The sequence below is a fragment of the Dicentrarchus labrax genome, unplaced genomic scaffold (genome assembly GCF_905237075.1).
Source record: "Dicentrarchus labrax unplaced genomic scaffold, dlabrax2021, whole genome shotgun sequence".
In the NCBI taxonomy this organism is placed as follows: domain Eukaryota; kingdom Metazoa; phylum Chordata; class Actinopteri; family Moronidae; genus Dicentrarchus; species Dicentrarchus labrax.
The window spans coordinates 33,019,531-33,047,390 of NW_026136704.1; the positions used below are offsets into that span (position 1 = coordinate 33,019,531).

Here is a 27,860-nt window from a genome sequence, read left to right on the forward strand (position 1 = left end):
AGGATTTATTTAAGTCATGAACATTACTTAGAGAATACATATTTATGGAGGGCAGCTTAGCGTACGTCAACGTGCTAATAAAAGTGTTGCATACCCGAAGGTACTGAGTTCTTGAGCATCCGTAAAGCTGTACTGTACCTGAACATGTCGTTGGGGTTCAGAGCAGCCAGCCAGTAGCTGTAGGAGTCGGTGTAGTAGTTGCAGGTTCCTCTGCCGTGACACTCAATGAAGGGGATCTTCCTGAACCTTTCCAGACAGGATCCAGGAGAGGCCAGAGGCTGACCCGACCCCTCTGCCCCCACCCCCGTTTCCTAGAGATCAACAGCATTGACAGCAAGGGTCAAAGGTCAAATCTATGGGGACTATCAGTTTCCACTTGACCATACTTTGGTCAAATGCACTGTAGGAAATAAGACATTATTTAGACTTTGAACAGCCCGACTCAATCCGACCCAGCAGTATTAGCTAACCATCACGAAGGAGTACCCGGACCAGAGAGGGTCCCAGTTCTGAGGACAGTCTGGAACTGAACTGGTCTGACTGTGGACGGCGATGACGTTGGCTCTGGCCTCACATATAGTACACCTAAAACATGGGAACATTTTGAAGATGGTTAAAAGATAAAAGCGACATATATATAGAGTCACATCTTAGCTAATGTAATCCAAACAATTAGCAAGTGCAATTAACCCATGCTGGGTCAGGTTGTCCACAGTGAACAAGGTCCTGTGTTACCGGCTGATGTAATTCTTCAACGACTCCCCGGAGATGAACGGCATGCTGCTTGACAGTATTGTATCGGTGGACAACCAATAGGAGTAGTCATTGCGTGAGGCGTAGCGACAGGTGCTGTCGGTGTTGCAGAACAGAAAAGGCATGGTGGTAAAACGAGGCAAACAACTACCTAATGTACCTGAAGAGAGAGAAAGAGAGAGAGAAAAAGACAAACAGATGTTTCACGTCGGAACTTTCGCCCAAATGACACTGAGCTTTATTCATTCCAAAATGCAGGTCCAATGTTTTAAATATATAATTATCCTCAAAACAAAAAACTTTGGTACTTTTAAGTAATCTTGAAAGTGCTGTTTTATACAGAGGTGGGAAGTGAAGTACAAATACTTCGTAACTGTACTTTTTTAGTTTTTCAGTTATCTACTTTACTGTAGTATTTATTTTTTTGACAGCTTTTTAATTTTACTTCCCACACAAGCTCCTTACTTTAGTTTTATTTTTTCTCATTAATGTCTGAGTATAACATGAAAAACTACCAAATGTTGTTTTCTTTTTAATGAATATTGTAATGATAATAGTCAAAACTTATGTGAAAATGCATATATTTTAGTCAAATAACTAAATTCGGGGAAGCCTCAGTTAATTTTGCACAGACACATTGAGAAATGAGAAACCGAGAGTATACTGTACTTGAGAAACGAATGCGTGAACTTTTACCACCTGGTCATTTTAATGAATAAAGCATAAAAGTATAAATACAGCAGCAGGAATATTTCCTTATGTTACCAAGGTCCTGTCCATGGGCTCGGTTGTTTCCGTTGATGAACAGCAGCGAGTATCCACTGTACACCTCAGAGGATCCCGCAGGGCATTGTGGGACTGCAAGTTCCTGGCTGTGTCTGGTGAACAGGAAGCCATCCTCTTTCGGTGTGTCATGGCAGGTTCCTGTTGGACCTTGAATACCTTTAGCCCCAACCGGACCTCGTGGACCTGCGATACCTGTCAACACAGAGTCAACGTATTGTTAGCTCTGTCTTGTAGCATAATGTTAGCTCTCTGGCACATAGCACAACGTTAGCTCACTGTCTCGTAGCGTGACGTTAGCTCTCTGAGCAGCGGGAACTAGAAATATCTCCTGTTGCCAAGTCGGTAACTTAGTCATGGCTTCTGAAAAACTTCAGAATAAACACATCAAAATATAAATAAATTATCTTATTTTCTTTTTTCTTTGGCAAGTGGCCGTGGTATGAGCGGAATAATGCCCAACAAGAACTAATGGACTTTGTTGAGGCAACCGGTTCTGGTCTCCATATCGTCCATTAACTCCTTTAGTTTACAGTCTTTATTCCAGTGTAAGTTATGTGGTTCTGTTTAAAAACTAACAGATTTCGTACCTTTTGGTCCGTGTAATCCTTCATCTCCCAGTTCCCCTTTCAATCCAGGACGACCACCTAGTCCTCTTTTACCATCCTTCCCTTTGTATCCCTTAGGACCTGCATCCAAAAACACAGAAGTGCTTCTAAAACTCTGTTCACTCCATTTGTGTCTCAAACTAAAGTTACATTGTATATATCTAAAACCGAATTTACTTTGTACTCACCTCGACCTCCGGGTCTACCTCTTAACCCTGGGGCTCCTACTTGTCCTGGGAATCCCGGGTCTCCAGGTGGGCCTATGTGTCCTTTCTCCAAAATCACGGGTATGCTTACATCCTTCCCCCTCTGGCCTGCAGGGGACAGTATTCAGTACAGAGACAGTACCCTGCAGTATCAGTACTACAGACAGCAGTATTAGTACTACTGACAGTGGTATCGGTACTACAGACAGCAGTATTAATCAGAATCAGAAATACTTTAATAATCCCCATGGGGAAATTACTTTTAGTATTTAGTATTAGTATTTTTAGTACTACAGACAGCAGTATCAGTACTACAGACAGCAGCAGTATTAGTACTACAGACAGCAGTATTAGTACTACAGACAGCAGCAGTATTAGTACTACTGACAGCAGTATCAGTACTACAGACAGCAGCAGTATTAGTACTACAGACAGCAGCAGTATTAGTACTACAGACAGCAGCAGTATTAGTACTACAGACAGCAGTATCAGTACTACAGACAGCAGCAGTATTAGTACTACTGACAGCAGTATCAGTACTACAGACAGCAGCAGTATTAGTACTACAGACAGCAGTATCAGTACTACAGACAGCAAGTATCAGTACTACAGACAGCAGTATCAGTACTACAGACAGCAGCAGTATTAGTACTACTGACAGCAGTATCATAACTACAGACAGCAGCAGTATTAGTACTACAGACAGCAGTATCAGTACTACAGACAGCAGCAGTATTAGTACTACAGACAGCAGTATCAGTACTACAGACAGCAGTATCAATACCGCAGCAGTATTAGTACTACTGACAGCAGCAGTATCAGTACTACAGACAGCAGTATCAGTACTACAGACAGCAGTACAACTCAGACAGCAGTATTAGTACTACAGACAGCAGTATCAGTACTACAGACAGCAGCAGTATTAGTACTACAGACAGCAGTATCAGTACTACAGACAGCAGCAGTATTAGTACTACAGACAGCAGTATCAGTACTACAGACAGCAGTATCAGTACTACAGACAGCAGCAGTATTAGTACTACAGACAGCAGTATTAGTACTACAGACAGCAGCAGTATTAGTACTACAGACAGCAGTATCAGTACTACAGACAGCAGTATCAATACTACAGACAGCAGTATTAGTACTACTGACAGCAGTATCAGTACTACAGACAGCAGTATCAGTACTCAACCATCTGATTGTGAACAGTTTGCTGTCCACTGTGTGATGTCACTGGGTTACCTCTATTCCCAGGTGGTCCTTGAAGTCCTCGTGGGCCCTTGTTACCTGGTGGTCCAGTCTCCCCCTTCAAACCTGAAACACCCACAAAGAGTCCACAGAGGAATCTACGTTTACACTAAGTTTACCTGAAAACCTACTTTGTATCTAAAACCAAATTTACTTTGTATCTTTGTTTGAAGATGACCCTGAAAACAAATATTCAAACATTGTTCTGTCTCAAGTTTCAAACTGCAACAGTACAACAATACAACAGGCAAGAACACAATACAGCAAACTTCCTTAATCCCCACACTGTGTTACATAATCAGCTCCTTAATAATAATAAAACTCCTTTTGAGACACCCGGAAACAACCAAAAAATACTCAGTTTGAGATTCAAACTCAGGTGCGTCCTTAAAGGCAAGAGCTAGCAGGCAAATACCAACCAGCTTGCTGAGATGAGACCAGGACCAGACCATTTGTTGTGATACTGTTCAATATACCGATTATCTAAGCAGAGTTCTTACCGACGGGTCCCTTGACACCAGTCTCTCCCATCTGGCCTTTGGGTCCACATGGGCCTCCTGGTCCGTTTTTACCCTGTCAACAACAACAACTGTATTAGTACTATGATGATTTGATCAGACACACATTCTCTTCAGCACTTCAAAGAATCGGCCTCATATGTCTTATTTTTGTCAGAATCAGAATCAGAATCACTTTTATTGGCCAGGTATGTGTACATGTACAAGCAATTTGACTCCATTGTTTTACGTTGCTCTCAATGTACATAAGACAAGATGTTCCTTTATTGATCCCCCATGAGGGAAATTAAAAATACATACACAGAATAGTAATAAACAAGACAACTAAACTTATAAACTACAATGTACATTTTCATGTATATGAGGTAGGTGGACATGAGAGTATATACAGTATACTGTATACAATATGCACAGCATGCATAGATGTGTTTTTAGTGATGATATTTATGTGTTTTAAAAAGAAAATTGTGTTCATATTCATCAATTTCTGGGATTCACCAGTGTTTAAATTACAAAATTAGATCCGCCTGATCTAAGGTCTAATATCAACTGGATACTGAGTACACAGAGATTCAGTTGAATTTCTGTAGTACATTTTAACTGTGAGATGTACTGACCGGCAGGCCTGGTGGACCTGGGTCACCAGGGCAACCAGATGGTCCTGCGTCACCTGATGTTCCTTTAAATCCCTTGTCTCCTTTAAAACCAGGACCTGGAGGACCAGGAGGACCCCGAAAGCCTGGTGGACCTGCAGAAAGACAGACTCACCATAGTTACATTTCACGGTTGTGTTCTTTCTTAATTTAGAGCTACAATATGTTAATAAATCAGTTTTACATGTCTTATCTGATTTATGTTGGCTGGGGGCAGACCAGAAATAAAAGGTAACAATGGAAGTTTTTACCCTTGGTCCAGGCCAACTGAACTAAACTGGAGTTGTGAAAGAGACCTCAGTGTCGATGGCCATTAGGGTTCTCGTTTTTTATTTGAAATTTGAAAATTGACATGATTAATTTGAAGTAGTAGATGTAGTAGTAGTAGATGCTTGGCATCCAGCAGAGGGCGCGCCAATATTATCTTGACCCATCAGTGACATAAGAAAGTAATGTTGTTTACTATTAAAATGGAGGACACTAGGAAGCAAAGCCGTCCTGAGCAGACAGTTGCGACACCAAAGCATTTGAGAAGCAGTGTGCTTCTGTAAATTTTAACACAGTTTTAAGATGTCGCGTCTGCGACACGATTTGGCTCCATGATAGCATGTCTTCAAATCTTCCAAAAGAGTGTTTTCCTGAGTGATATCATACATTTGTGCCATGTGTTTATAGTTAAGTTTGACAAATTCATTCAAACGTCATTTGAAACTCGTTTGATCGTGATTATAGAACTAATGGCCATGCTAATAGCTCTGTAAGGCTGTACTCAGACACAGTGGTGCTTTAACTAAATGTTAACGTCAATGTACAGCTGAGGCTCATGTCATCAGATACCATCACCCAGGCGACTCATGTGGCTGACCAGACCCTGACTTTCTTCCTTGAAGCACTACCCTACAGATCTTCTGATCTAGAGCCATATGTGGTCCTGTGATCGGTCCTGATGTTTGCCAACCCAAGGATGCAACAGCAAGAATGCTCTGCAAATACATGCATCAAGATCAAAAGCTCCAGAACAGCTACTTAATTGACCTTGTGGTGAGACTGTTTTATGTGTCTTGTCACCTTTGGGTCCTTTTTCTCCAAATAATCCTTTTTCTCCCTTTTCTCCTCCAGTGCAGACTCCCTCTGTGCCGGGACAACCAGGAGGACCAGGAGGTCCAGGAGGACCAGGACAACCTGGGTTTCCTTCAGGACCAAAAGGTCCAGGAGGACCACAGGGACCAGGTGGACCATTCTCCCCAGCAGGCCCTGATGATACAAGAGGAGGTGGAGAGTGGGTGTTTTATTTCTTTTCCTTTAGAAAAATAAAGTCATAGTCAGACACAGGTACTCACCTGGTGCACCTTTATTCCCCTCTGGGCCCTGAGGTCCCACTCCAGGAGCTGAGGACAGAAAAAACCAACCAATCAGAAGGGAGAGAAACATCCATACCTTTACCACCTTTATACACTGTCTCTTACCTCCCATGGCTCCTTTCTCTCCAGGAGGTCCAGGTATCCCGTCCTGTCCTTGGTTTCCTCTGGGACCAGCTGGACCAGGATCTCCAGGAGCCCCCTTGTTACCTGAAAATAAATTTAATATATTTAATACATTGAGATAAGGACTGTGCATCTCTCCCCTCAAAGACAATCTGATACATATCCAGATACATGGGCCACGATTTGATTCAGGGACAATGCATTTTAATATCGAACAATTCTGTGTGATGCAATCTGATACAAATCTTACTACTACATCGGTACACAGACCCCTAGATGGATCTAAATGAACCATGACCCGGTAAATGGTCTGATTCTAAAGTTTTGAATCTGTTGGCTGAAGCTTTGCTGCTAACAGTGTCTCCACTCTCTTGAAAGATCAATGCAAGTGCGACGAGAGTACTGTTAGCACAGCGTGGCTGACCAACAACGCATAATGCGCCATCAAATCTAAAATCTAAAGTTTTGAAGACATTTGGATTTTATAAGAAGCAAGTAAAGTTTGACAAAAGTATGTTTGTAAGATGTGTCAGACAGCAGTTAAGTCCAGTGGTAGCATGACAGATCTTACCTCACCTGGTGAGATGGCATAGTGACACCTATGCATATCATATCGCGTTGAAATTAAATAAATCGTATCGCCTGCATATGTGTCACCATGCTGTCTCACCAGGTGAGCGTTGTTTTCTTACAGATCTTATAAATGGCCTCTTTTCCAACTTGTACAATCCAAATGTCTTCCAAACTTTAGATTTTAGATATGATGGTGCACTGTAAATCGAGTCGGCATTGTCTATGTCTATACGAGCTATGCTGCGCTAACATTACTCCCTCGTGCAGCAAAACCCTGCCGTTGACCTTTTACCCTTCACAAGAGGGGAGACGCTGTTAGCAGCAAAGCTTTCAGTCAACAGATTAATTACTTTAGAAGTGGACCATCGACCAGTTCATGGTACATTTAGATCCATCCAGGAGTTGTAGTTGATATAGATGTTGTAGTATCTATAACGTTAAAACAATGTCTGATTCTTTACAATCTGAATCAGAATCTTGACACTCCTACAGCCCTTGGTAGTAGCTCAGTGTGTAGGGACTTGGCTTGGGAGCCGGAAGGTCGGCAGTTCAAGTCCCACAGACCACAAAATATGGAGAGATGCCAGTTTCATCTCCTGTGCACTGCCAATGTGCCCTTGAGAAAGGCACCCAACCCCAAAACCATGAGCTCATGAGGCACCGGTGTTGTCACTGCACATTGGTTTGTGTGATTTATGTACCTGTAAGGCCGGTGGGTCCTGGAGGGCCATTTTGTCCTGGAGGACCATCACAACCCTTTCCACCAGCAGGCCCAGGAGGACCTGAGATAGACAAACCACAGAGGCATTAATGTAGTCTGCAGAGGTAGTAGTAATTTATTCTGAGCTTCCAAGCTTTATAGTGTGCTTGAACATAAACGGCAGATATATGACATTTAAACAAATCAGACCTCTGCATCCTGGGGGTCCAGGATTCCCTTTGGGGCCACACGGACCACAGTCTCCTGGAGGACCAAAGTTTCCTACATCCCCTGGTTTCCCCTTTTCCCCTGGAGGTCCAGCACATCCCTGAGTCCCCTGAGATGAGGACATGGGAAGAAATTATATGTTATTGTTTGTTCAATTTAAAGTAGATGGTTTTATATCTCTAACAGAATATATCCAGGTTGTGTTGTCTTTCAGGCATAAATTCGAATGAACTTTTATTTTGAAGAGACTCTTATTTTGAAGGGCTTTTGTCTCGCTGGAAAGGTCCTGGTTCATAGGTCATTTTGGTCAGTAGTTTGAGGAGGCTAGCTGGATTTACACAGCTACATTTCTGTGTTCAGCTGCATGTATTCAACACTGTAAACGCCACAGAGGCAACGTCGTCAGTGAATAATTTCATAGTTATATTCATAAGTTAGTGATAAAATAATACTACGACTCAAGTCTTCATTTGAGAGGAAGAGTTTAGCTAGTTGTATAGCTGCAGTTGCTACACTGCAGTGAGGACAACATACAGGTAATAAATATATGTAAAATAAATTCAACTTTTTAGCTTTTAAAAAACTTTTTGTATCTTTTGTGGTTTATACTGAACTATACTAAACTTTTGCTAAACTTTTACTTCAGTAAGGTTCAGAATGCAGTATTTGTACTGCGGTATGTTCACAGTGGGGTTGGTATTAGTACTTTAACTTAATGGACCTTCCTCCACCTTGATTGAGGGGGCTATGGTGTGTGCTCTGCATGTGATGGCTTTGCTGTTGAGGTCTGAGAGGTTGGGGCTAGGGAGACCAATAATTTTGGAGGCACTGTTTGTAATGTGCATGAGTTTGTTCCTACTGGAGGCAGTTAACATGTTAAAGAAATAGGTGGAACAGTAGGGGAGAATACGTTGTATAATACTTTTATAAAGCAGCAGCAGCAGAAGGTGGGGGGGTGACAGAAAGAGCTTTGAGTTTGCGGATGGCATAGAGTCTTTGTTGGGAGTGTTTGTGAATGTCTGTGGTGTGTTGTTCAAAGCTCAGTTTATTGTCTAGAGTGAGTCCAAGGTATCTGAGGGATTCCCCCATCCCAACAACTTCATTATTGATGCAGGTGGGATTTTTTTGAAACGCTTGTATGGTGTTCATGATGCAGAATTTCTGTTGAAGTCTCTGTTTGTATTTGAGTTTGGCTTTGATGATGCTATTTTTTATTTGACGGCTGGTGGTTTTGAGTGAGACCCAGTCCTGCCATTGAAAGGCTTTCTGGCAGGCTTTCCCTAAACCTGTGATTAAGCTGATGGGTGATCCAGAGTTTGGATATCTCTAGAGAACCTTCACTCGTATGGTTGTTGAAATGCAAAACTTAATGTAGTCTGTAATAGCAGAGACCCTCTCATCCAAGTTCCCATCAAAAAATGTCCCATACTGTACAGGTAAAAGAACCCTGTAATTGTGTAATTGCATCCTCCGACCACTAAAAGTCGGGTTGAGCATGTTAAAACTATTATAATCAAGATGATGTAACATTTGTTGGGGTGTGTACCAAACAATATATCATATAGATCATTAATATTAAATTAAATTAAATTAAATTAAACTGTAACTAATGCACTAATGATAAAAACTGTTAGTCAGGTTTGTGTTTCTCTGTATGTGTGATACCTTCTCTCCTGGAGGTCCCTTTAATCCTGGTCCAGGTGGACTTGGTTCTCCTTTAGGACCTTTGGGTCCTTCTGATCCTGGTTTCCCATCTGAACCAGGTGGCCCACACGGCCCTTGCGAACCTTTCTCCCCTTTACAACCTGGAAGAAAAACAGACTGAAATCAGAGAATGAAAGTGTGTATTCTTTAAGTCTAAATATTGTTTGCAGAGAGTTAATGTTGATGTTTTTAAAGTTTCATACTGAGGTTTTCAAGCTAGATTTGATTTGATTTGATTTGTGACCAAGAAGTTTCAGTTTCTTTGTCGGATTCATAAATGAGTAATGAAATAACAAACAGGTTTTTCATTTTCTGATTTGGAAATCAGGGGTTCCCAGCTGGGGGGTTGTGACCCCCACTAGGGGTCCCTAAAGCTTCATAGGGGGTTGTGAGGAAAGCTTGATTTTAAGGCGTAGTAGAAGACTTTAAAATATACGCAGTTGGTCTATATATCCACATTTTATTATTTTCTTTGGAGAAAACTAAATGATATGTTATTTTTAAAGTTTGCATTACACTGTAAAACCAGATTAGTAAATTTAACTCCAAAAACTGATTACATTGACAATTTTAAGTAAAACCTAACCCTAACTCAATTTTGTAAGTAAAAAAAAAACATTCTTGATCAAGTAGCATTAATAGTTTTAAGTGACTTAATTTTTTTATTTTTATTTGTGTTGTAAAAAAAAACTTTTTGTACTTTTTGTACTTAGTGATAAAATGTCTGATTTGTAAGTACAAAAATTCACCTTTCTGTAAACCATATGGCCGCGTTTTTCGTTTTGAGAAAGTGGATCCCCAGAAAAACAAGTTTGGGAAACACTGATATATGAAAAGAATGAATGATACTCAGATTCAGGTGGATCGGTATTAACTCAGTATCAACAGAAGTGATCAACAACCCAATCAGTCCCTGCAGATATACATCAGTTTTGTCATGAGGCAGGTCATGTTTGCCCAATGTTTGCAGTGATAATTAACCTGGCTTCCCCATCTCTCCTTGATCACCGTTGAGTCCTCTGGGACCAGGAGGACCTTTTTCTCCGTCTCTTCCGGGGTCTCCAGGAAGTCCTGACACACACATTCATCAATTATAATTCGATAGTCATACAAAATTATTAAACCAATAATTTCCTGAAATTTCTGACACATTTTCTGTTAGTCGTGTTCACCTTGTGGCCCAGGATTTCCTGGTCTACCGTTGTTGCCGTCCAGGCCCTTAAGCCCTGGGGGGCCCCTCTCTCCTTTAGAACCAGTGAGACCTGTGGACCCTGAGGGTGGAAGCAGACATATTGACAGGCAGAATAAGAATTAATGCTAAGCTAAGCTGCTTGCTGTAGCGTTATATGTAAGGAACAGTCGAAGTAAAGACGTAAACAATAAAATTGGACCCAGAATACAACCCTGAGGAACACAGTGGAGACTAAAAACTAATCAATGATCCTGATACAGTTTCTCACAGTACTACTACGTTCATACAGAACTGAATAGAGTACCAGCTTCTCCAGCTTCTCCAGGATCCCCGTGCATCATCACATTCGTCTGGATTCCTTGTGGTCCGGTTTCTCCTCTGTCCCCCTGTGGTCCCTGTGGCCCCTGTGAGCCCCTGACCCCTTCTTTACCCGTCTCACCTGAAAGACAGATCGGTTGTAGACAGTTACAGTCAGACAAAAACAGGTTGATTGTTTGATTGTTTGATTGATTAATTGATAGGTGAAACCTGTCGGCCCTGGTGGTCCAGTCTCTCCTGGTTTCCCATCATCCCCTGGAATCCCAAAAGGTCCTGGAGGACCCATGTCACCTCTGATACCTAAAACACACAGATATGTGGACTATACTTTGGTATAGTTGGTTGGTTGGCAAGTTGGTTTTTACCAACCTATCGTGACGTCACCCATTGCGTTCGCGTTATAGTCGTCGCAATGGCGGTTTTTCACACATGTTCTCTTATTCCAGACACAGTGCTCTTATTCCAGAAAGAGTACATTGAAATACTTTTTCAAAAATAGTCAATGCAATAACAGAATCTGGATCCATATCTGATCAGCACTGCCTAGTCTGACAGTTTGATCTGAGTTTGGTGTGTTGAGCTGGACGGACTCACTGAGAATGAGCTGTCAATCACAAGGTAGCATGTCTTGCTTTATGGTCTCACAATGACTATGCTAACATGCTGACATTTAGCAGGTACAAAGTTTACCTTGTTTTCCATCTTAGTTTAGCCAGTTAGCATGCTAACATTAGCTAATTAGCAGTAAACACAAAGTCCAGCTGAGGCTGATGGGTATTTCGTCAAAAACCAAAGTACTGGACACATTAAAATGTGGACCTGATGATGGTGCTACATGAAAAGTCAAAGGATCGCCAAAGTTATCACAATTCATCCTGAGGGGATGTATGTCTGAACCTGGACCAAAGAGGTTAAAAGTGTGTGTTTTTCCACCAAATGGCTCTGGTTCTTGAACCGGTTCCCTTCAGGATGCTGGGAAGTTTGTCACTATCAAACCAAAGTTCCCATGATTCCCAGCGGAATCATTGTAATCAGGACTTGTACGATATGAAGGATATGACATGCCCACTTTGTTTCTGAACATAAATGTTAGACATATATTGATCAAGAGGAGCAGGTGTTGGCACACTTCTTTACCTGGACTCCCAGGCTCCCCATCGTTCCCTCTTAGGCCCTTCAGTCCAACTTCTCCTACTGGTCCTGGAGGTCCATCAAACCCTGGGGCTCCATATGGACCCAAAGTCCCCATGGATCCCACACCCTGCAGCCCAGGGTCACCCTGCACACCCTTTGGGCCCCGTGGCCCTGCATGACAAGTAGGGAAATGGATTTAGGGATTTTTTGGGGAATCTTCATTGTTTTAGATTCTCTATAAGTTTGTGGAGCTGTTACCTGTGAATCCAATAATGCCAATCTGTCCTGGCTCTCCTGCAGGTCCAGGAGCTCCAGGTACACACACTCCAACAGAACCAACAGGACCACGTACACCATCCAGACCACTGTCACCTGAGAGACACTTCAGTTCACTTTGTGTGTTTTCAAACCTGTGTTATTTGTCCAGTTGAATCAGTTTTCCAGTTTTTTCAGTCTACTACTGATGTAAAAAACTGAACCAAGAGGAAGACTCCGACCGACTACTGATGTTAATAGTTAATTAACATCAGCAATTAATTTAAGTAGTCTTAAATGAGCTACCTTTGGCTCCTGGTGGTCCATCTTGTCCTAGAGGTCCCGGGGATCCATCTGGTCCTTGGGGTCCAGGGTTTCCTTGGGGCCCCACAGAGCCATCTTCTCCCTGAGGGCCTGATTGACCCTGTCGACCAGGGAAACCGATACCCCTGTCCCCCTGTAATCACAGAGACCAACAGCAAGACAGGAAAAGATGAGATGTTGTGAAGCGCCACATTCCTGTTCTTGAACACAACTCTTCAAATACTTACCGCTATAATAGCTAACATGATTCACAATAACAACTTATGTATTCTGACAAGCTGTGTACAGAGCGCGGGCAACAGGGTGCTGACTGCAGTTCATTGAACGGCCACTGGTGTCACTGTCAACAACAGTTTAATGACAGTACAGCTGATGTAATCTAACGCATAATGAGCGTCTTTACACGGCAAGCAGAACCTAATTTCTCTGTGTCAAATCTGAACCTTCTTTACATTGAAGACTGTCTTTATGAGTCAATGTTACCTTGGTCCCTGGCATCCCTGGGGGCCCTGATGGTCCTGCCCGTCCTTTGATACCAAAACTTGGCAAACCTGGAGCTCCTGGAACACCCTTGAGTCCTGAACCGGACAAAAACAGTGCATTATTGTTAATTACCATCTTCAGTTCATTGAAACCATCAGCTGACTGTTTGTTTTATTTAATGCTGACCTTTGACCCCTGGGAAGCCTGGAGGGCCTTGAACTGAAAATCCTGTATCTCCTCTTTCTCCCTTTGGACCAACACGCCCTGAATCGCCCGGAGGTCCTGCCACACCTGAGACCAGCAGAGACAACAGGTGAGTCAACAGGTAAACATACAGAGAGAGAGCTTCAGGCAGGGTCCCAAACACCTGCCAAATGTGTGTAGATTTTCTGTTTGGCTTTCTGCCACACTGTAATTTGTCCTCTGCTGTCTGTGTCAGAGTTCAACAATCACATATACTATGATGTGTTTTTACACCTGCCGACGGCAAGAATAAGCTTGGCCCTCATAAACCCTTCCTCCTACTCTCTGATAGAGGTAATTTCATATGCAACATGAAAGCACAACACTGAAATAACGAAGGTCTTTAAATTTATCAAGGCCTCAAAATTAGATAATAAAGCAGGCCAGATATGATTTCAAATAAATGAACATGAAGCAGTTGACACACAGAGAGGTTGGAGGTCGGAGATCCATCATCGTGGAAAAAAATGATTTTATCAGTTGAGTTTGTAGTTTTGTTCACCTGTTTCAAAAATGAAGATACAGTAGGTGGATTGGTCTCACCTTCAGGTCCGGGGTTTCCTGATAAACCTTTGGCCCCTTTATCTCCTGGATCTCCTACAGAGGTTTTGATTTCACCCGGAGAACCTTTCTCCCCTGAATGAACAAACAGATTAGTTTTTATCAGTCTATAATTACAACCCATCTTTACTTCAAATTAATAAATAAATAATTTGCTTGATAAAAGACCCCATATAATGTCGACTCGGTTGTAACTAAGTTGTGATATCTGTCATTATGCTGCTAACATCCAGTTGAAGTCATTGGTTCTGAGTTCCACAATAAGGCAATGGGATTTTAGATTATTCCAGAACATAAACTCTGTGGAGGACAAAGGATTTATGATACACCTAAAATAAATAAATGATAAGATGTGTTTGACCTCCTGCACGTCTCTCACCTGGTTTTCCAGGATCTCCTAGCTGTCCCTGGACTCCCAAGTTGCCTTTAGGTCCTGGAGGTCCTGGAGCCCCGATTCCAGGAGGTCCTGAAGGTCCCATCTGTCCTAATGGTCCTCTTGGACCAGTCTCCCCGAACAGGCCCTGGTCACCTTTCTCCCCAAGAGGCCCCTGAGAGTAGCGTTAGAGACAAACAACACATCATCATCTGCATATCAAGATATCCAACTACATGTTACAGGCAGAAAAGATCCTCTCTAGTCTCTGAGGCGGCCTGGACTGCCGTCTCCTGAGGTGATGTCTGTTATGATTTGGACCTATACAAATAAAATTGAATTGTATCTCATACTCACAGGGTTTCCTTTCTGTCCAAGAACACCTTTCGGTCCCCTAACGCCTTGACGCCCATCTGTCCCCTCAAAACCTGGTGGTCCTGGCCCCCCTTGTCCCCCATCCTCACCCTTCTGCCCCACCCTCTGCATGATCCCAGGGTCTCCAATCAGTCCTGGAGGCCCCGTGAGGCCAGGGATACCAAAGGGTCCCTAACGACAGAATAGAGACAGCCTTGTAACAAACAATAAGACAAGATCGTCTTAGAAGGAGATGCACATCCCTTGTAATTTTGCTTTTTTAAAGATTTAAACATGTGCAGCATCATTTACAATTACACATTTGGCAGATGCTTTTGTCCAAAGTGACGTACAAATGAGGTATAATTCAAACCACAGTAGATCTAGTAGAAGCATTTGAGAGTAAGTGCTTCTTCTGTAAGAGCCTTACAAATGGCCATTTCTTATTTTAGATTTTCTAGACGGAGATAGAGGAATATTAGGTGATCAAAAAGTTTCAGAAGACATTTTTGAAGACGGAAAAGGATTCAGCTGACCGAATCACACTTTGCTGATGGAAAATTTGCAGCGAGATAAGAGAAGCATCACAAGAACCTGTGATAGGAGAGCTTAAGGAGGTGATCAACAAGCTCACCTGTGGACCAGGTGGTCCTACAACCCCTTTGACCCCTTTGTAACCTTTGGGTCCTTGAAAACCAGGTGAACCTGTAAACAGAATGACATCGTAGACGAACAGGTAAGTTTTACCTACTAAACAGTGAATCTGACTCTTGATCAGATCCTGCTGTCAACTGGTCTGGTCACTGTGAACGGGTTTAAAGTTTCATTATTCTGTAATAATGGGACTTAGTCGTTTACAGCTAAAGTTATGACAATTTGAGAAAATTTGTGGGAAATTAAATAACTAAAAACTACAAAAACAAACTACTTTTACATTGGTATGTAATGGATCTTTATATCAGGTGTCAGATGTGGTTCTTACCTGCCACCCCGCCTTCACCTGGCTCTCCTGGTTTACCTGGAGGTCCGGAGGGGCCGAAAACAATTTCACAGACCAAGCAAATGTCCCCCTTTTCACCTGTCAAACAATCAGTTATATCAGTATAACTATCAGTTATGTAATACACTCCTATCCCTTAAATTAGCTGTCTAATGTCTGTGTTTTTTAAAATATGGTAAAACATTTCTTGGTTGTTATAGATCCTGTTGTAAAGAATGAGCTAATATCTTTCTTAAAAATCCCTTTCAAAACTTGAAAAGTTAAGGCTAGGTGACTCCCCCTTCACCTCACCCACTCACCCGTCTGTCCGTCCTCCCCTCTGGTTCCAGCAAATCCCATCTGTCCTTTTGGACCTTTAATTCCTGGAGGACCAATGCCTCCCTGCACGAAATCTGACGGACAGAAGACCAAAATATAATGAGACAGACTTGTTGTTGTTGGAAGGTGAATTTGTTTTTGCTAAGCTAGCAGATTCCCCCTGCAAAGCTATGCTAGCCACATGATCACAACCAAACAGACATCTTCTCAAGAGTGTGACTGACTGTAGATCAGAGATCTGTAGAGACTTCCAAAACCACAAAACCTTCTCAAGACCTGGACAGAGAAACACAGGAGACAGAACTTTACCTGGTATTCCCGGTTCTCCTGGTTCTCCATAAGGTCCAGGACTTCCTGGGACTCCATCCAGTCCTTGAGGGCCAACAATCATAGGTCCTGGAACTCCTGGATTTCCTTTGGCTCCAGTTGAGCCAGGCGGCCCCGGAGGGCCTGGTGGACCAGCATAAACTACACCTTGAAAGAAGAAGAACAGACAGACAGTCATTAGAGTCCTGACGTCTGGAGGGAGACAATACTCAATAAAAAAAAAAAAAAAACTTAAAATGTATATGCTTTGTACTTTAACTCTCTCTTTAGTTTTTGTACATTTGAATGACATTTGAATTACATGAATCCACTCATGGATCCTGGGTCAAAATATTAAGTATTTTTGCACTGGGGCACTGTACTGCCATTTTGCTGTTATTATCATTTTTACACATACAGTGTCAACATAACAAAACATTTAAAATGTTTATCTATTGAATAAGATTTCTCTGTTAAAGGTATATTATTATTACTGTTAAAGTTTATTAATTAATCAAATTATCACATTGTCATCAGTAGAGGTAAACAGTATAAGCAATAAAGAATATAACAGAATATATAAACACAAGAATATCTGACAGTAAACACATCCACCCAGATTCATCTGCCTAAATACTGTGTGATCTGAATATTCTTATTGATTATTGATTGTTATTTCATCATTGACCCGTCAACAACATAATACCTGGTTCTCCCGGCAGTCCTGGAAAACCAATAAGTCCTGAAAGGAAGCAGAGAAGAAGAATATTACTGTCCATCCATCCGTTAGCTAAACCCGCTGATCCTCAACAGCCTGTCAATAAAAACACTTCATTTCATACACAATTTATCCTTAATTCTATCTCTGCAGCGTAGAGGATAAAGTGGTCACAAACATTTACAGCATGACAAAGTTTAACTGTTATGATCCTGCGTAAAGGCGGACTCCACCACTAACAATGAAAAGTACACACAAATAAAATATCCGACCATTAACAAGAAATAAATCTGAACCTTTAAAGTTTTTTTAATCCTTCATGTTTATCTCTGGACTACCTTGTTCTCCAGGGAGTCCGCGGGATCCAGGGGACCCGGGGACACCTCGCTGGCCCTTCAGGAATCTGTGATTCCAGACCGTCTGATAAAAACACACAAACATGTACACTGTAAAACAAATCTGTACGTTTACAGGATTTTTTGACAGATTTTTTGTAGTTTTTAAATATGTATAAATAAATATCTACATATTTACATATCTAATGTAAAATAACGTGAAAAATCTGTAACTGTAAAAGATCAATAAAAATTTCTGCTTATTATTTTATTATACTATTAGTGTTTATTTAATAGATTAAATGGTTCAATTCAAGTTTAATACTGTTCATTCATTTCTAAATGAAAAATGTGTCACATTAGTTAGTTAACGGACAGATCTTGTATGATTATGGAAGTCATATGAATGTTGTTTATCAGTGTAAAAGCATTGGTAAACTGTCCAAATACAGTTTTTATCAGTGTAAACAGCAATAATTACTGAAATTTCACAGTTGACTTTTATTACAGTTCTATAACTTTTAACATTCAGATTAAAATAAGAAAAAATAAATAATAACAGCACTTTGCTGTAAATGTAAGCCTTATTATTTGTATTATAGCAGAGTTCACCTGTACTTAAAGCACATTGCATTGTTTTTACAGTGTAAATAACTTTAAACATAATACATCAAAAATATTTAATGTCAAATTACAGCTAAAAACTATATTTTCACTAGTCCATCTCAAACCTGCTCAGAAAAGTAAAAAAACGATGTTAATGATTTATTGTGAAGCATGTAAGTTGTAAGGTTTTGTCTAATAGTGTATCCATGGCGTCGAATTTAGATGTAAACAATATTTCAGCACTTATTTTGGTAGAATGGGCCTTCCTGCAGTGAAAAAAAAAATCAAGACTCACCTCCCCTGGAAGACCTGGAAAACCACGATCCCCTCTCTCCCCCTAAAAACACACACATCATAGAGACTGTCACACAGTACTGAGTGAACTACTGCAGTAACACTTCCTTTACTACTGCAGTAATACTTCCTTTATTACTACTAATACTTCCCTTACTACTACAGTGATACTTCCTTTATTACCGCAGTGATACTTCCTTTATTACCGCAGTAATACTTCCTTTACTACTACAGTGAAACTTCCTTTACTACTGCAGTAACACTTCCTTTATTACCGCAGTAATACTTCCTTTATTACTGCAGTAACACTTCCTTTACTACCACAGTAACACTTCATTTGCTACTGCAGTGATACTTCCTTTACTACCGCAGTAACACTTCCTTTGCTACTGCAGTAACACTTCCTTTACTACTACTAATACTTCCCTTACTACTACAGTGATACTTCCTTTACTACTGCAGTGATACTTCCTTTATTACCGCAGTGATACTTTCTTTATTACCGCAGTAATACTTCCTTTATTACCGCAGTAATACTTCCTTTATTACCGCAGTAATACTTCCTTTATTACTGCAGTAACACTTCCTTTACTACCGCAGTAACACTTCCTTTACTACTGCAGTAACACTTCCTTTACTACCGCAGTAACACTTCATTTGCTACTGCAGTAACACTTCCTTTATTACTGCAGTAACACTTCCTTTACTACCGCAGTAACACTTCCTTTACTACCGGAGTAACACTTCATTTGCTACTACAGTGATACTTCCTTTACTACTGCAGTGATACTTTCTTTATTACCGCAGTAATACTTCCTTTATTACTACAGTAACACTTCCTTTACTACCGCAGTAACACTTCATTTGCTACTGCAGTGATACTTCCTTTACTGCTGCAGTAACACTTCCTTTACTACCACAGTAATACTTCCTTTATTAACGCAGTAATACTTCCTTTATTACTGCAGTAACTCTTACTTTGCTACTGCAGTGATACTTCCTTTACTACCGCAGTAACACTTCCTTTATTACTGCAGTAGCTAGCTAGCGTTTAGCGCTTAGCTAGCGATTAGTGCGTAGCTAGCGATTAGCGTTAGCGCTCTTTTCAGTATTACCGTATTGCTCCGAATATAAGACGATATTTTTTCCCTTGAAGAATGCCTGAAAATGACGCCTCGTCTCATATTCGGGGTCTAAGGAGTAACCCATGTAAAACAATAGGTAGCGCCATATGAGCGCTTTTCTCTCCGTCAGCGTTTAGTGCAGTGTGACCCTAACGTGATCCTGTAAACAAGCATGTACAGTAAACAAGTCGGCTGGAGTGGGTGTGTTAGCCTGCCGGCGGCAGCGGCAGAGAGCGACAACGAAAGTGCGAGTGAGGAGGAGGAACCCAGTGATGCGGAGGATGCAGCTTAATGAAAGAAAGAAAAAAAAACAGTTTGTGGTGTTTTTGGATGTTATTGTTCTCACATTTTGCAGACTGTTCTGACACTGTCAAGACAATGTGCGCCGTTTATTGCACAAGTTAAGCCAGTAGGCTTATGCTCGTTTAATTGCACTGTTCTATGGCATAGAACTGTGAAGTGCGTTCTGCGCTTTGCCTATTTGCGGAGCTATAGAAGATTTTAGGATTTTTTTCCCCCGCATGATAAACACCAAAGATGTTGAAATGTACAAGGAAAACAATGAATTTTTTTTATGCAAATGAAATTTTGTCCAAATAAAAAGTATTTTTCCAAATATGGGTCTTGAAAAAGAGGGGTCGTCTTATATTCAGGGTCGTCTTATATTCGGGTCAATACGGTAATACAATGAAAGTTGAAGTTGTTCTCTTATTTTGCACACACTGTTTACATTTGGAAAGCCATGTTGCATTTATGTATGCATCCAGTGGGGCATCACAATAAAATGAGGCATAATGTGTTAATTCCACAATAGGAGATATGTTATGTTGTTACAGTTTTGGTGTAAAAAGCCTGCATATATCGGTATCGGGTGATATCGGTATCGGAAATTGAGAGTTGGATAATATCGGAATATCGGATATCGGCAGAAAAGCCAATATCGAGCATCCCTAGCAGTAATACTTCCTGTAACTCAAACAGTACTCACCTTTGCTCCATCGATACCTGGAGGACCGAGGAACCCACGATCCCCCGGATTTCCCTGCAGACACACAGCGGGAGTTATTTCCAGAAAGTAGATTGTTTATATTAGCAATGTTAGCTTTCGTGTTAGCTTAGCATGTCACCTGTTGGCCCAGCTCTCCTGGGAGTCCATCCTTCCCGGGTTTACCCTGAAACACAGAAACCAAACATGTCAGACCGGGTTTACACCTGTTCAGGTTTCTGATCAGGTAAATAAATAACAATAAAAACAACATTCAGATCAGTAACTCTCTGTTGATCCATGCTATTGTAAATTAGCACTCTCTCTCTCTCTCTTACTTCTGAGCCAGGATCACCTCGCCCGCCCTTCTCTCCTTTAACCCCCAGTTTCCCTGCCACGCCCTGGAGGACAAAACAAACGCACACCAACAGTCAACAATCAAACATTTCAAATAATATTTCATATATTAAATATCAGGGTTTTTCGTTGCTGTAGACAGACAGATAGACAGACAGATAGACAGACAGGTTCTCAGTCTGTGAGACGGCTTTGACTTACAGGAAGTCCACGACAACCTTTCTGTCCGACTTCACCTGGTTCTCCCTGAAATATAACAAGAAAAAACATCAGTGAAACATCAGTGCAGAGAGACAGACACACAGACACACAGAGAGACAGACAGACAGACAGACAGACAGACAGACAGACAGACAGACCTTCAGTTCTTTGGGTCCTGTAGCATACAGTTTGATTCCTTTCTGTCCAGGAATCCCCGGCGGGCCGCGATCACCCTGAAAACCAAACACAGCTGATGGTGTTGATGATGATGGTGGTGATGAAGACAGCGATGGCGTTTCATTAGGTATAAATGTTTGTTGATGTTGTCTGTCTTATATCACAGGTGATTTGATTTTATAACCTGTGAATTGGCATTAGCATTAGCATTAGCATTATTATTAGCTCACCCTTTGTCCTCGGGGACCCGGGATCACTGGACTGGGACCCTCTTGACCCTGAAACAAAAACACAACGTTTTGTTGTATGTGTGTGGTTTTAAAGCTACCTAGATACCTAGCATTAGATTACTTAAGTAGTTAGCTGGTGTTTGGCTAACATTAGCTAACTGAAGATGTGACTCTTTTAACTATCTTCAAAATGTGGTTGTTTTTTCAACATAGATTAGCCTAGCATGTAGCATATCTAAGTACAGGAAAGGAGGAAGTTGACCGAGGCTAGCTCAACTGTTATTGGAGCACAGAGCAAAAAGGGGCGGGACTTATGAAGGGTAAAAATCCCAGATCAGTTCAGCCTGTTAGCGTACTAACCTTCTCTCCTGGTAACCCCGGCAACCCTGGACGTCCCTGAATTAAAGAAACAGCTGATGAACTGTTGATTGAACCACTGATCAATGAAAACATTTAAATAAAGTTTTAGATCTCAAGCATACAGGAAGTCCGAAGGATCCTGTTGGTCCCGGCAGGCCTGGTTCACCTGGATCTCCAGTCAGGCCCTGCAACACAAACAGACAATCAGTCTGTGTTCATCCATGGACTGATCAAGTGTTAATTCTTTCAATCACATCTCCAAAAATATGGCAGTAAATCACAGGAGTAAATTTAGAGACACAATAACAGCTTTTAGAGGAAAGGTATGGATCGTATTCTCCACCATCACTGCTGATTGATGTGAAATGCATGCTGGGATACTACTGACATTTTCTCCGTCCAGTCCTTGTGGTCCTGTCACTCCAATAATTTCCTGAGGGACGGGAAAGACGAACGTGTCTCCCTGAAAAAAACAGAAACAGACACTTAGAAACAACAAGCCTTTAAAGGTTACGTGTGAGATTATAAACATTAATCAGCAAACAGCTGTTATACAGACACAGAGTCACATGGTGTCTCTCTCCCTCTGCCTGTGTTGTATCGCAGCCTCTCTGTGGTTTGTTTCCATAGCCGGTCTGCTCCGACTGAAACTGCTGTTTTTATCATCTACGTCGGTGAATTAAAGATTTATTTCCACCAAACCAGAGTTGGTGAAAACACTAACAGAGTTTTATTCAGCTTCTGTCCAGTTTTGTGTGTGAGCCTATGTGTGAGGTAAAATTACTGGTTTTGTCAGTGGAGTCTGGTGGGTCCTAGCGCCCATTGTTTTGGTCTGAGATGGTGTATTACCTTTAAAGAAACAGAAACAGACGTGTTGCAGTGTCATCCCTCACTACACCAAATTTCTTGTCACCTCTCTACTATCTCCCACACAATAAAGACAAAAATGTATACATTTTGTTCTACGATATAAATTGCAGCTATAAATATTTACTAATATTCAATAATACAGGTACTGTAACTTTAACGCTGTATTTTGAAGCTGTACAGTTTCAGCTGTTAGCTCGGATATTAACTCCATGCGTGGTTCAAGTAAGACCAACATTTCTTTAAATTTATTTTCCAAATAAAAAATAAGTGAAAAGAACTAGAATTGGAGATAGACGGTTTTATGACAGTATGTGAATGTGTTCAGGTCTTACCATTTCACCTCGCAGTCCTGGTTCACCCTGAAACACAGAACACAGTTAGCTTTAGTTCTCTGAGCTAATTAGCCTAGCTTAGCTTCAGCCTGCAGCGATTAACCTCTTCAACTTCACGAAGTCGGCAACGTCTTTGGCCAACTTGACTGATGTCTTTCAGAAGCTGTAGCATCTAGTTAGCATGCTTGTTTTTTGGGGCTAAACTACGCTCCAAAGTGAAGCTAAATTTTGACGAGGGAAAAACTGGCATGGTCTTCAAAAGGGTCCTTTGACCTCTGACCTCAAGATATTCATGTGTGATGATGATCGTCCCCATATTAGCCATTTCATTGCAGTGAGAATCTTGTTTTTTTGGATGGCTTTGACAATAAAGGGGTTTCTGAGCAACCTCAGAGCAAAAGGGGGCGGGACTTGGGAAGGGTCAATTTCCTGAACAGAAGTGTTTGTCATCCAATCGGCAAAAATTCCAATACTTACTTGAAATCTCGAAATGTCAAAAGTTTTTGATACCAAATTACAGAATTAGTTTTTTTATGGTGTTCCACAGGTTTTTGTGTCTTAATGTGGTATTTTGGAGGGATCCATTTTTGAGTGGTCAAAAACTGTTACATTTTGCTCCCAAATCTGTGTAAAAAATGGTATCAACCCAAAGGTGGCTGGAGCAACTTATGAGACATAACTGAGCATGGGATGACCATCATATACCTCAACTATAATGTTATACACGCTAAACCTTCAAAATGTATAACATATTTTTGACTAGAAACAGTTAACATACAAAGTTGAGCTGCCTCTTAGATAAATCTCAAGGTTCCCAGCTTTCCAATACTTTTTTTTCACTAAATGACTGACAGGTTCTACAGGAAGTCTTCACGGCATCCCATCACTGCTTTGTACAGGAAGTAGGCAGGACTTACTGGAAAGCCGGCAGGTCCTGGAGGCCCGGGGTATCCTGGTTGACCAACATCCCCCTGGAAGACACCAATCAGAACATCAATCCCTGTAATGCTGTGATGTTGGGTCAAAGGTAAAAACAGCCATGGAAATCCTGGTTATGTCGTTTTGCCTGATAGTCCTGTTGTTGTATTTCAACCTCTGATGTCTTTACTTACCTCAATAATCACGTTGTAATAAACAGAATTTGCAGTTTCATTTCATCATCTGCACAACTCACTACTGCTGTACCTCAGGGCGCAATTCTGGGTCTCCATCTTGCCAGAAAAACTGCCACAAACTGCCTTCATTAAAATATGATGATGCCGTGCGCAGGTAATCATCTCTACCTTTGTCCCGTTGCATCCTGGGAGTCCTAGTTGGCCTATAGGTCCTTCGTGTCCGGGGAGTCCCTGAGAAAACGCAGAAAATGTTTTCGGAAAATGATTGAACACAACACACAGTAAGTAATTACTTAAGTAATTTCCCCCTGGGATTATGAAAGTATTTCTGATTCTGATTCTGATTCTGAATGTTAAAAAATGTTTCTAACCGGCAATCCTGGAGGTCCTGGGAAACCTGGTTTTCCTGGAAGACCCTGGAGAATACATTGAGATAAACTAATGTTTACCTTTATATGACAGATCCTTCACTCATTTAATCTGAATTCACTTCACAAAGATATCAAATTTGTCAGGATTAATTAGATAAATGTGACTAAAATGATGCTCAAGTCACAGATATTATTGATTCTTCATCATCATCATCATCATCATCGTCATACCCGAGAGCCTTTCAGTCCTGGACCACCTGCTGGTCCCTGGTTACCCTGAGGACAAAAAACAACAAGAAGAGGGTACAAAAAGGTTTGTCTCTGTAGGGATCCTACCCATAATGCTGTGAGACACTGAGAATAACAATCTGAGTCTGTCAGTGGCAGAAACAACTACTATTAGAGGATCATGATGATTTCTCATCTAACTCTGTGAAACCAGAGTTGGTGATTGTTGAAACAGTGGAAACACTAACAAAAAACATCTAATCTGAAATATACAGCACTTTTAACACCTTTTATGATGATAATATTTATAGACACCTCTGATAGATAATCAATAAATACTGTAAATCATCTCTAAAGTCATTGTGTGTCTGGAAACAAATAAAAACCTTTCTCTGAATAAGACGGCAGAACAACCGATGTTTGAAACTTTAAAAATAAAATTGACATAATTGGATTTAGTGAAATAAAATACACTTTTAATAAATAAATGTAAAGTCACATGATTGAGTTTGTATCTAAAATTGAGATATCAATCAAGCAGACAAAATATCATAACTTCAGTCTTTTGGTAACGTGTTTTCAAAATAAAAAGAGGACCGAGGTTGAACCCTAAGGAACTCCACCGTCTGTTTAAACAATAATAATAACCTCTTATTAACATTATTATAAAAATGTAATGATACCTTTTCTCCAGAGGAGCCCTGGTGGCCTTCGACTCCAGGATAACCAATCACTCCAGGAAGTCCGTCGTATCCGGGGTAACCCGATTCACCCTGCGGAGGTCGAAAACACAGGTAGATCTCATGAGGTGTATAACAGATCCCGGGTCAGCTCAACGATTGACAAAGATAATCTGTAGCAGGTAAACAGAAGTTATCAAGTGTCCTGAGATAACTTCTGTGATGAATTGGCGCTATGAAAATAAAATTGAATTGATTGAATTGAATTAAATTGAGGTGAAATAACAGGTAACTCAAATGATGTCAGATATAGAACCGATCCTGGCACAGTTCTCCTGCTGCCCACACAACAACTATAGTAAAGTCAGGTGTACGTTTCCTGGCTGTGGTCCAGGTGCATTGAGGTTCCTGAGCGAACAGAAGGACGTTTCATGTTCAGCAGAGAGGAACCAGCTTTTATTCTCCTGATGAACACACCTGAGATCACAGAGTGTACTCCTGGGTGGTCTCAGCTACAGAGACACAAAGACTTCCACTGCAGCTGAACTCAAATCTCCTTCTTTTTATCTTTGGTATTTATAGAACTGATTCCTGTTTATGAATTATATTATTATTGTTATTATGTTATCATATTATTGCATTATTTAGTAAGTTGTACTAGAATAAATGATGATATTGATTTCTCTCCAGCCGCTGGAAGATTGCGTAAAGTTCATCTTCATTTGTGCTTTTGGCCTAATGTTGCTTCAGTCCTATTTGTGAAGCATGCTGGGGAGCAGCTTTGCACAAAATGTTCTGTAGAAGTAAATATTACAAAAAAACATTACATTACATTGCTGTAATATAATGTATTTACTGCAAATAGTGCTTATATTATTCTTTTTATTGTATTTATTCTATTTTATTCTGTTTTATTCTATTTTCTTTATTCTTCTACTGTGCTGCTGTGTCAATTTGAATTCCCTACTAACAGTATTATTATATTATTATTATTCACCAGAGCCAATACCAGTAATATAAAACATGAGGACGAAATTCAGTCAGGTCTCAGTAATCATCCATTAAACCCTCAAAACACCACAACAAACTATTTATTTACATTTCATCTTTCAAGAGCAGAACATAAAAACAAAATAAAATAAAAATGACATGTAGAAAATTATACCCACATTAGACTGACTTACACCTCCTGACATATAGCTCATAAACAGCAGTCACTGACCCACACTAGATCTAAATGGACCCACATAAAACTGTTGTAGACCCACGTCAGACCATAGTCCAATCACCAAATGAATTCTGCAGTGACAGCAGGTCCCCACTGGAGGGCAGAAGACTGTAAACAGAGACTGATCCAGGATCAGTGAAGTCTAAACCTTCAGGATGATGTCACTGGGGCTCCCCAAAAAAACCCAACTGCATAGATAGATAGATAGATAGATAGATAGATAGATAGATAGATAGATAGATAGATAGATAGATAGATAGATAGATCAGGTTGAGATCCCCTCACCTTTTGACCTTTGACCCCATCACAGTGACAGAAAGACTTCCCAGTGCAGTGACACACCTGCAAAAAGAGAACGAAAAAATATGTTAAATATTTCTGTTTAATTAATCTAATAAATTCATGGATCCACTCAAACCAGGAACAGAGTCAGTCCAGGTACGTTAGGTTAAACTGCTTGGTGTAAAAAGGTAAAAGTAAAAACACCAGTCTGGTATCACCAAAAGGTGTATGAATAACATGACTTAAAATGAGTGTTTTTGTCTATGGAGTCAGACACTGAGTCAATGCAGAAACAACTTTTAGTGGACGGATTTTGATGGGCCCCAAAAATTAACATTAGCTTACGTTGCAGCCCTTTTCACAAACATTTTCACATATAACTTTAAGATTTTTTTCACCAAACCAGAGTTGATGATCGTTGGAAAGACTAATGATGGTTTTGATGAGTTTTATTCTGTTTCTGTCCACTTTGAATGAAGTAACAATGATACAAGGTAAAATTACCGCTTCTGTCTCTGGAGTCTGGTGGAGAGTGATAGTGATATTACGGCTGTTTGTGGTTAAACTAAAGGTCTATCTCTGTAGGGATCCTTTCCATAATGCTGTCAGACACTGACAATAACAACCTGAGTCTGTCAGTGGAACAAACAACAACTACTGTTAGTGGAACAAACAACAACTACTGTTAGTGGAACAAACAACTGTTAGTGGAACAAACAACAACTACTGTTGGTGGAACAAACAACAACTGCTGTTAGAAGAACAAACAACAACTACTGTTAGTGGAACAAACAACAACAACTGTTGGTGGAACAAACAACAACTACTGTCAGTGGAACAAACAACAACTACTGTCAGTGGAACAAACAACAACTACTGTCAGTGGAACAAACAACAACTACTGTTAGTGGAACAAACAACAGCTACTGTTAGTGGAACAAACAACAGCTACTGTTAGTGGAACAAACAACAACTACTGTTAGTGGAACAAACAACAACTACTGTTAGTGGAACAAACAACAGCTACTGTTAGTGGAACAAACAA

At 40.8% G+C, this 27,860-nt stretch overlaps 1 protein-coding gene across 1 annotated transcript in view; it reads right to left on the minus strand.

Moving 5' to 3' along the window:
- Nucleotides 1–27,860, minus strand: part of col4a3 (collagen, type IV, alpha 3) — a 36,137-nt gene that overhangs the window by 3,087 nt on the left and 5,190 nt on the right. The window contains exons 2-51 of the mRNA XM_051399585.1: nucleotides 26,819–26,875; nucleotides 25,309–25,398; nucleotides 24,629–24,673; nucleotides 24,398–24,442; nucleotides 24,195–24,257; nucleotides 23,829–23,882; nucleotides 22,912–22,938; nucleotides 22,098–22,172; nucleotides 21,832–21,894; nucleotides 21,710–21,745; nucleotides 21,350–21,397; nucleotides 21,101–21,175; nucleotides 20,943–20,987; nucleotides 20,723–20,785; nucleotides 20,527–20,571; nucleotides 20,388–20,441; nucleotides 18,277–18,318; nucleotides 17,379–17,460; nucleotides 17,029–17,064; nucleotides 16,326–16,490; nucleotides 15,998–16,090; nucleotides 15,681–15,776; nucleotides 15,333–15,403; nucleotides 14,702–14,890; nucleotides 14,351–14,519; nucleotides 13,954–14,046; nucleotides 13,354–13,458; nucleotides 13,168–13,262; nucleotides 12,667–12,817; nucleotides 12,364–12,477; nucleotides 12,109–12,276; nucleotides 11,182–11,271; nucleotides 10,958–11,092; nucleotides 10,634–10,732; nucleotides 10,443–10,532; nucleotides 9,423–9,562; nucleotides 7,740–7,866; nucleotides 7,531–7,611; nucleotides 6,239–6,340; nucleotides 6,113–6,160; nucleotides 5,841–6,026; nucleotides 4,737–4,867; nucleotides 4,102–4,174; nucleotides 3,596–3,667; nucleotides 2,333–2,458; nucleotides 2,127–2,225; nucleotides 1,519–1,731; nucleotides 736–913; nucleotides 471–585; nucleotides 139–311 (exon numbers count right to left, since the gene is read on the minus strand). Coding sequence (XP_051255545.1) covers nucleotides 139–311; nucleotides 471–585; nucleotides 736–913; nucleotides 1,519–1,731; nucleotides 2,127–2,225; nucleotides 2,333–2,458; nucleotides 3,596–3,667; nucleotides 4,102–4,174; nucleotides 4,737–4,867; nucleotides 5,841–6,026; nucleotides 6,113–6,160; nucleotides 6,239–6,340; nucleotides 7,531–7,611; nucleotides 7,740–7,866; nucleotides 9,423–9,562; nucleotides 10,443–10,532; nucleotides 10,634–10,732; nucleotides 10,958–11,092; nucleotides 11,182–11,271; nucleotides 12,109–12,276; nucleotides 12,364–12,477; nucleotides 12,667–12,817; nucleotides 13,168–13,262; nucleotides 13,354–13,458; nucleotides 13,954–14,046; nucleotides 14,351–14,519; nucleotides 14,702–14,890; nucleotides 15,333–15,403; nucleotides 15,681–15,776; nucleotides 15,998–16,090; nucleotides 16,326–16,490; nucleotides 17,029–17,064; nucleotides 17,379–17,460; nucleotides 18,277–18,318; nucleotides 20,388–20,441; nucleotides 20,527–20,571; nucleotides 20,723–20,785; nucleotides 20,943–20,987; nucleotides 21,101–21,175; nucleotides 21,350–21,397; nucleotides 21,710–21,745; nucleotides 21,832–21,894; nucleotides 22,098–22,172; nucleotides 22,912–22,938; nucleotides 23,829–23,882; nucleotides 24,195–24,257; nucleotides 24,398–24,442; nucleotides 24,629–24,673; nucleotides 25,309–25,398; nucleotides 26,819–26,875 — 4,832 coding nt within the window. The remainder of the gene's footprint in view (nucleotides 1–138; nucleotides 312–470; nucleotides 586–735; nucleotides 914–1,518; nucleotides 1,732–2,126; nucleotides 2,226–2,332; nucleotides 2,459–3,595; nucleotides 3,668–4,101; nucleotides 4,175–4,736; nucleotides 4,868–5,840; nucleotides 6,027–6,112; nucleotides 6,161–6,238; nucleotides 6,341–7,530; nucleotides 7,612–7,739; nucleotides 7,867–9,422; nucleotides 9,563–10,442; nucleotides 10,533–10,633; nucleotides 10,733–10,957; nucleotides 11,093–11,181; nucleotides 11,272–12,108; nucleotides 12,277–12,363; nucleotides 12,478–12,666; nucleotides 12,818–13,167; nucleotides 13,263–13,353; nucleotides 13,459–13,953; nucleotides 14,047–14,350; nucleotides 14,520–14,701; nucleotides 14,891–15,332; nucleotides 15,404–15,680; nucleotides 15,777–15,997; nucleotides 16,091–16,325; nucleotides 16,491–17,028; nucleotides 17,065–17,378; nucleotides 17,461–18,276; nucleotides 18,319–20,387; nucleotides 20,442–20,526; nucleotides 20,572–20,722; nucleotides 20,786–20,942; nucleotides 20,988–21,100; nucleotides 21,176–21,349; nucleotides 21,398–21,709; nucleotides 21,746–21,831; nucleotides 21,895–22,097; nucleotides 22,173–22,911; nucleotides 22,939–23,828; nucleotides 23,883–24,194; nucleotides 24,258–24,397; nucleotides 24,443–24,628; nucleotides 24,674–25,308; nucleotides 25,399–26,818; nucleotides 26,876–27,860) is intronic.